Raw genomic sequence first — 8,074 nt, 5'->3', positions numbered from 1 at the left:
AAAAAAAATGTTTTTTGCGTCAATTTTTGTTGAATTTGTTTTTTGGTCCAAAACTTAAGAAAAGACGAAAAGACCAAAAAAAAATCTAAAAGCCAAAAACACATGCAAAAAAAAAACCAAAATCAGAAGGGAGCGTCCTGAGCGCGCCAACTGGCCCGTTCTCAACCCATCACAAGTGACGACGCTTGAGGAGGCTCCCGAAGAAACGATCTTTGATTAGTTGCTCCCTTGGGCTTGGGGGCAGACCTATTTGATGTTCGTGAGCATCAAAACGTTGTGGCTTCGCTGTAGGTCGGGCACCCGATGCCCAGTTTGGGCCAGCCCACAGTCATATGTTGTTTCTTTTCTGTTCCGTTGCTTTTTTTCTTTATTCTTTATTCTTTTTTCCTTTTCTTTTCTTTTCCTTTTCAATTTTTTACTTTATCTTTATTTTTCATGTATTATAAAAAGTGCAGTGTGTTACAAAAATGTTCATTGCATATTAAGAAAATATTCGCAGTGCATTACAAAAAGTTCACCATGCGTTATAAAAGGTTCATTGTAAATTAGAAATGTTCGACGAATAATAAAAACGTCCACACTGTTTTAAAATTTGTTCAGCATACGTTACACAAATGTTCAGTGTGTATTCAAATATTGTTCAGTGTATATTACAAAATGCTCATTGCTTATGCTGAAATCGTTCAATGCATATATTAATAGTTTTTAAATGTTCATTGTATATTAAAAAAAGTTCACTGTATAATACTAAAAAGTTCATCATGTATTACTAAAATGTCCATCATATGCTCAGAATATGGTCAGTGTGTATTTTGAAATAATGTTCACCACATGTATAATTCTTTTATAGTACATAAAATTATTAAAGAATATTAAAACATAATAAAAAATGATTGAAAACGAACTAAACAGAGTGCTACAGTAAATGTCTTCTACGTCCCACACAAACGCTTACTGCTAGTGTGCTGGTAATCTCACCACCTCCCTAAAAAGATTATCTCAGACAACATGGGTTACAAGTAACCAAATACCATGCCTTCTGTTTTCGCCTAAACAAGCCGTCAACTAAATAGTCTGCCTTTCATTTTGCCGCAGCCAGGCTAGAGGAAATGGGAGCAACCAAAAACGTGCAAATATTGGTTTTTAGCTAGGCCCAACTAAAACGCACATACAGTGCAGGCAAAATCCATGCGAGCACCAATGTCAAGTAATTAAACTCTGATGGGCAAGAATATCAATGTCTTTTTAACCATCCAACCACATGCTTGTTCGCCGTTCCAATATATAAACTGGATAAGATAGCACCCTCCGTACAGGTTGGTCGAATGGCGATTGCCCATTTTCCGCTCCAATTTTTGAAGTCGACTTTGACGAAGGTGCGCACTCACCTACCGTTTGCCAGTCCCAATCTACCGACGCAAGCATCACGTAAAGCATGGCGTTATTATTATCAGCACCCACGAACTAAAACCAATTAACTCGGTAGTCTCACACACGGAAGCATAGACATTAGACAAGTCCACGAAATAAAGTGACAAACGCGACACCACATTAGGAAACACCACCACCATTGTCAAATACACACTCCCCGTTTACCTCTTCTCCATCCCCTATCCAGCTACATCCCTATATACCAACACACCGTACGTTCTTCCACGCAACGAAACACCACGGCCACCACCCACCCACGGGTCGATCGATCGAACGTACGTCGCGATGCATCTACAAGCGCTCTTCTCCGTCCTAGCAGCAACATGCTTGGTGCTGCACCAATTGACGTTGCCGGCGTCGGCGGCCGTGGCGACGTGCGCGCCCAAGGCGTGCGGGAACGTGACGATCCAGTACCCGTTCTGGCTCACGGACGCCGCCCAGCCGGCGCCGTGCGGCCCGTCGGCGTTCCAGGTGGACTGCCGCGGCGGCCGCGCGTCCCTGGCCCGCTCCTTCCGCGGCGGCTACAAGCTCCTCCGCGTCTCCTACGCCGACCGCGCCGTGGTCGTGGCCAACGACAACGTCCAGACGGACGACGCCGGCTGCCCCGTGCCCAAGATCGACGTCTCCGCCAGCCTCAGCCTCGCGCCCTTCTCCGCCAGCGCCGCCAACCGCCAGCTCTTCTTCCTCTTCAACTGCACTTCCCCCGCGACGGCCGGGTTCGTCGACGTCACGTGCCCCGGGACGGCGGCCGTGGTGCGGCTCGACGCGCGGTACAACACCACCGACGCGAGGGCTGTGGCCGGCGGGTGTGACTACGCGGTGGTGCCGGTGGCCGGGTCGACGTCGCCGGGCGCCAGCGCCGGGGTGGAGTACCCGCGGCTGCTGAGGGAAGGGTACCTGCTGCAGTGGAGGGCGTCGGCCGGGGACTGCGGCGCGTGCGGCGCCAGCGGCGGCCAGTGCGGGTACGACTCCGACGCCGAGGCGTTCGCGTGCGTTTGCGCCGACGGATCATCGCGCCCGGCCAGATGCGGTAAGCACACGCCCTCCCGACTTCTATATAGCAAAATAACGTCTAGTTCAACTAAAAGATAGTCTAATTTTATTTTAAATAAGATTTTCTAAAGTTTGTGTCCAGATTTATATAAAAGTTAGTACTAAAGAAAAATATATGTTAGTAAATCTAATCATACAGGAGTGCTTTTGTCCAAGTTTATGATTTCTTTATTACATATTACTAAATCTACTCACAGATGGGTGCTTTTAAATATGAATGCAATGATGTCTATTTTATGCAACATAAACTATATTAATAAAGTAATTACTAGTCGAAGTATGAATTTAGATAGTCAAACTACACCTCATATTTTCAAACAATGGTAGTATTTATTTTCACAATTACTACTATCTCGATTAGCTTCTCGTCTTGATGAAGAGAAACATGTAGGTAGATCTTCCAAGATTGTAATTCGAGATTAACTAGAAGTAAAAGGTTTAAATTTTGTCTGAACTAGTTTCATTTTGAAGATCATAATTGTCACGAATTGCAAAACCTATGTGGTATTCTCTGAGCTTTAAAGGGTGTTTGATCCGAGTATAACATAGATGCACGCATGAACGCACAACACCAGAAGTACACGCTCCCACTTTGTGATTTTATAGTTGCAGACACATCTAGATCAATAGTCGACCTAGTTATCACAGATGACTTACTATCAAAGGACCCCGAAAATGATAGCTTTTTTTATAAATTCCACGTAATTTGCACAAGTTATGGCAAAAGCTTCATATTTTAAAAATAACCTTTTATTCTATGTTTGAGTCTACATCACATCCAAAACTCCACCGTTTAGATATTGCCGGTAGACGCTCTCATCCTACCATTGCCACTTCAACAACCCCGTGGGTCCTACTAGTAGTTAGTCTAATGTCCGTATCTAAAATGTGGAGCTTTTCTCAAACACCAAATTACCGCGGAGTCCTGCCGAGTATAGTTTGTGCATTAACATGGAGTTTCTTGCTCCATTTAGACCTTCTCAGATAAAAATACTTCCTCCGTCCGAAAATACTTGTCATCAAAATGAATAAAAATGAGTAGTTTTTATTCATTTTGATGACAAGTATTTTCGAACGAAGGGAGTATATTTGTGCTGAGTCAACTTGTCATGTGCTATTGGTAGCTGGCTAAACTTTTAGGGCAAGGTTCCTCCAGTTGACCAGCAACAGTAGCCGTGCTACAGAAACGACGTGCTGAACGCCCTTAGCTTAGCTAGCTTGGACTTGGCTCCTGGGTCAGCGCCTGTCATTGTCGATGATCGATCTCATCGTATCTAAAGTTCTAAACACACAAACAGTATTCTGGCCAAACAGCCAATGGGTTCCGTGTTAGGTCTTACCTAAACCCGTACGTATACTTTAGCCGCAAGTAGCCGGGACTCCACGTCCTCCTCCTCGGCAGCTAGCATGTGTCTACATGCTCCGAGCATGCATCGCAAAGTACGTACGTACTTACGTACACAAGGTTCAAGTCAATCAACTCGACAAACGACGTATGCTTCGAATATGAACTCCACGTCCTCCTCCTCGGCAGCTAGCATGTGTCCGGAAAGATGACCGTGATTTGTTTCGAATATTGTGACCGTCGTCGTTTCTTGGTGCATGCCTATGTGTCGTGTGAACTCAAGGACAGCTAATCGATCTAGCTCAGATGGTTAACTTTCTTGTGTTCAAACCTGTTTTGTCAAGGTTCGTATAAGACTTGTAAAGTGAGATGGAGAGAGTACCAGACTTAGCATAGTGATCACATTTTGCTACATTTATGATAGGTTTTTTCAGAAAATTTTGTGATCAGTCGTTCGTATGGTGTGCGAAAATCCTACACCTACGAAGAAAACCTACGTATGGTTACGAAACCTCTTATTTAATTTAAACAACCCCCCTCCCTCCCTCAATTTTCAGGCGGGTGGGCCCCAGCCTCACCCAAAGACCAATTCTAATTATCCACGTTTGTTATAGTACTAGCTAGTTAAGTCTAGTATTGCTCGTATGGTGTGCCCATCCATATCGCGACGTCTTTGATGACTTCGTCAAATTTGAGATATATTGGTCCAGTCTTTCGAACATGTTAATTGAGATAGTTTATGCGTGTATGTATTCATAAAGATGCAATGTTTTACAGAAAACTAGCGTTTGTCTGCGTGCACCGAGGGTGCATCGTAAAGTACATGCACACGGTAGAACTCAACTAACTCACGCACGTGTCTGGAGTATGAGCGTGACCTGCATGCTTTGAATATTGTGGTCGTTTGGTCATGCATGCCTACGTGTCGTGTGAACACGATGGTAACTAATCAAGCTTAGCGCGTTCGATCTACCGTCCGATTTCTTGTCCCGGCCGGTAAGATTTTCCAATCCATTCAACTAGCTAGTCGTCGTTTAACAGTTCTTACCTAATCAGTGACGCAGCTAGGCCTGCCAAATAGTCCGACAAACGCATGTATGTCCTTAGCACAGTACAAATGCATCACTTTCAGATTAATTAGTCTCCCATCGGGACCTACTTCATTGATTAGTCTTGCAAATGCTTATATAATTTGGTCACTTGCTTGGTTGATGCCTTGATGACATTGTGCATGCTCATGTATATTGGCTTTTTCCTTGTATGCAGATGGGAAGAAATCCAGCAACAAGGTCATCCTGATAGGTACGTACCTAGCTGCAACTGTGTGTAAGCAAGAAAGCATGTGCTTCAACAACCATCAACCACATCATATTTGTAACATCGGTCTCAGACCTCTTCCAATGTATAGATGGTTAGATGGGGTACTAAGTGCATGAAGAGCCTTAGCAACTAAACTCTTCAAAGAGCCTTAGCAACTAAACTCTTTAATGTGTATCTCATTTAATTAGTTGTATACTGTAACTTATGGCGTGTCTAGCATCTAACATAGTTTCTTCTCGGGGTCATCGAACTTCTCTTTTTTCTTAATTACCTTGTCACGTCAATTTGCCTACTTGACACAGTCTTGACACCAGGAAGGGCCTTATCATATTGTGCTGGGAATTAGTAATAACTTTTGGTTAGTTTGCATAGTACATATTATACTCAAGTTTAATTTTGTCATAATTTCAGCATCAGTGTCCGCCACAGCTTGCTTGATCCTGCTGGTGTGCCTCGTCATGGCCTTGAAATTTCATCGACAAATCCGCAGCATGAGTTTTGTATCCAACATCATGGACAAAAACATCAAAGCTGACAATGCAAACGTTGAGAAGCTGCTCAAGAAGTACGGCTCCCTGGCTCCCCGGAGGTACAGGTACTCGGAGCTTAAGAAGATAACCAGCAATTTCAAGCACAAGCTCGGCGAAGGCGGCTACGGCGCAGTGTTCCTGGGCACTCTGGGTGATCGGCGGGCGGTCGCTGTCAAGTTCCTGCACCACTCCAGGCCCAACGGCGAGGATTTCCTCAACGAGGTGATCAGCATCGGCCGGACGTCCCATGTCAACATCGTCACCTTGCTTGGGTTCTGCCTCGAGGGCTCCAAGCGTGCCCTCGTCTATGAGCACATGCCCAACGGCTCCCTCGACAAGTACATCTACTCGTCACCGTCGTCCAAGCCGGAGTCCCCGGTGACAAGACTCGAGTGGGAGACGCTTCAGGAGATCGCGACGGGGGTGGCACGGGGGCTGGAGTACCTGCACGAAGGGTGCAACACGCGCATCATCCACTTCGACGTGAAGCCGCACAACGTGCTGCTGGATGAAGGGTTCCGGCCCAAGGTGGCCGACTTCGGCATGGCCAAGCTGTGCGACCCCACGGAGAGCATCCTGTCCATGGCCGACGCCAGGGGCACCGTGGGGTTCATCGCGCCGGAGGTCTTCTCCCGGGGGTTCGGGGTCGTGTCCGCCAAGTCCGACGTCTACAGCTACGGGATGCTGCTGCTGGAGATGGTCGGGGGCCAGAGCAACGTCAAGGCCTACGCCGCCGCCAAGGAAACCGACATGTTCTTCCCGCTCTGGATCTACGATCACCTGCTCGGCGACGGCGGCGTGCTGGTCGCGCGACAGGACGGTGGAGGCGACGCCGAGGAGGAGACCATCGCGAGGAAAATGGCGTTGGTCGGGCTGTGGTGCATACAGACCGTTCCGGCGAACCGGCCGTCGATGGCCAAGGTGCTCGAGATGCTGGAGAGGAGCATCGACGAGCTGGCCATGCCGCCGAGGCCGTACCACCCTTCTTCTCCTTCCAACTCTCCTTCTCTGTCGCACTCACTGCCGTCGAGCTATCCATCTTCTGCATCGGGCTACACTCAAGGGTACGCATCTCAGTCGTAGCAAAGTCACTACTCCTTCTGCTCACTTTTATAAGACGTTTTAGACAGCTGAAATTGAACTGTTTGGGCAGTTGTCTTAAATGTCTAAACTGTCTTACAAAAATAAATGGAGAGAATAGTACTTATTATAAAAAAAAGTTTCACTTCATGCTCTCTAGATACTCCCTCCTTTCCGGTTTATAAGACTCAATTTAAAAATCTCACCAACCAAGGTAGATGATGAGTGGTGAAATATTTTTTATAGTTTGGAAAAGCACCCAATTAATGCTCTTATTTTCCTCAAAAAATTATGTTTACGGATGTATTAATTGCAATGCATGCATGCATAAAGTGTATACATTGGTCAGTTTTCTCTTAATACTTGCATGCAATGATTTAATGCACCTTGAAGTCTGAACATGTGATGGGAAACAACCAAATTAAGCCTTATAAAATGGAAAAACTAAAATTTTGAGATAAGCCCTATAAACCGAAAAGAAGGGAGTACTTAATTTCAAACAGAGCAAAAGTGTGTTTAGCAATGAAAATCGTCAATACTACTGTATTAGGATGTTTGATCACTTATGAAATTTGATGAACTATAATATATGTTTCTTTCGACCAGATCAAGATCGTTTACAACAGAGAGCACAAAATAACTAAAAGACTCTGTTGTACAGTCAGCAGAAAAAGAAGCAGGGATGTCCCGTGAGCAAAGTCAACGTTAGACGTTCGTAACCATTCTTGAGTTGTAGCCAAGAAGTTCTTAATTTGCATGCATGGAGGGGCGACGGACAACAGCAATACTACCCAGCGATGTCCGCATCTCCGTGCGTATTGCTACATATATAGATCCAATTATTATTGAAGCCCGAAGGAATATGTGATTTGTCCTTTAAATAGTTAATACCCCATATGTGAGAAATACATAGACAACTTAAGCGTACTTAATGGTGGTGTACCAATTATAATCAACTAAATTATGAGAGATTTGTGTTTTTTCACCTTCTATATCATCATGTGGCTTAGGCCATGCACAAAAGGGCACATGTTTCATTAGCAAGCTCCTCGTGATGTCTGGTGCATCGTTTTTTTAGTACATTGTAGAGCATTTTTTATGAGGTTTGGGATTATCCTCATTATCCTCATTACCCGCACTTAACCCAATAACCATGACTCAAGACCCCAATATGTCCACGTCCTTTATTTTCACATGGCATCACATTTGTGTTGCCGACGGTGGCCTCAGTGCCCACATAACGAAAACGCATTTTGAATGTGGCCAGTCATCTAGCCTCTCTCTCTCTCTCTCTCTCTCTCTCTCTCTCTCTCTC

At 45.2% G+C, this 8,074-nt stretch overlaps 1 protein-coding gene across 2 annotated transcripts; it reads left to right on the top strand.

The window, feature by feature from the left end:
• Positions 1–1,552: 1,552 nt before the first annotated feature.
• Positions 1,553–7,796, top strand: LOC119344585 (LEAF RUST 10 DISEASE-RESISTANCE LOCUS RECEPTOR-LIKE PROTEIN KINASE-like 2.4). Of its 2 annotated transcripts, XM_037614977.1 has the most exons (4): positions 1,553–2,461; positions 5,096–5,131; positions 5,561–6,743; positions 7,366–7,796. In XM_037614977.1, the coding sequence occupies exons 1-4, from the start codon at positions 1,717–1,719 to the stop codon at positions 7,397–7,399; spliced, it is 1,998 nt and encodes a 665-aa protein (XP_037470874.1). In that variant the 5' UTR covers positions 1,553–1,716; the 3' UTR covers positions 7,400–7,796. The 2 variants fall into 2 exon arrangements, with proteins under 2 accessions (XP_037470874.1, XP_037470875.1); XM_037614978.1 differs by lacking the exon at positions 7,366–7,796 and having other exon boundaries at positions 5,561–7,010.
• The last annotated feature ends 278 nt before the right edge of the window (positions 7,797–8,074 follow it).

The sequence above is a fragment of the Triticum dicoccoides genome, unplaced genomic scaffold (genome assembly GCF_002162155.2).
Source record: "Triticum dicoccoides isolate Atlit2015 ecotype Zavitan unplaced genomic scaffold, WEW_v2.0 scaffold174415, whole genome shotgun sequence".
Classification (NCBI taxonomy): Eukaryota; Viridiplantae; Streptophyta; class Magnoliopsida; order Poales; family Poaceae; genus Triticum; species Triticum dicoccoides.
Note: the sequence above shows the minus strand (reverse complement) of the source record. Positions and strands in the feature narration are given on the sequence as shown.

Coding starts and splice junctions, on each gene's coding strand:
- LOC119344585 (XM_037614977.1), top strand. CDS start 1,717: ATGCATCTACAAGCGCTCTTCTCCGTCCTAGCAGCAACATGCTTGGTG. Junction 5,132..5,560: donor CAACAAGGTCATCCTGATAG/GTACGTACCTAG, acceptor TCATAATTTCAG/CATCAGTGTCCGCCACAGCT. Junction 6,744..7,365: donor GCATCGGGCTACACTCAAGG/GTACGCATCTCA, acceptor TCTTTCGACCAG/ATCAAGATCGTTTACAACAG.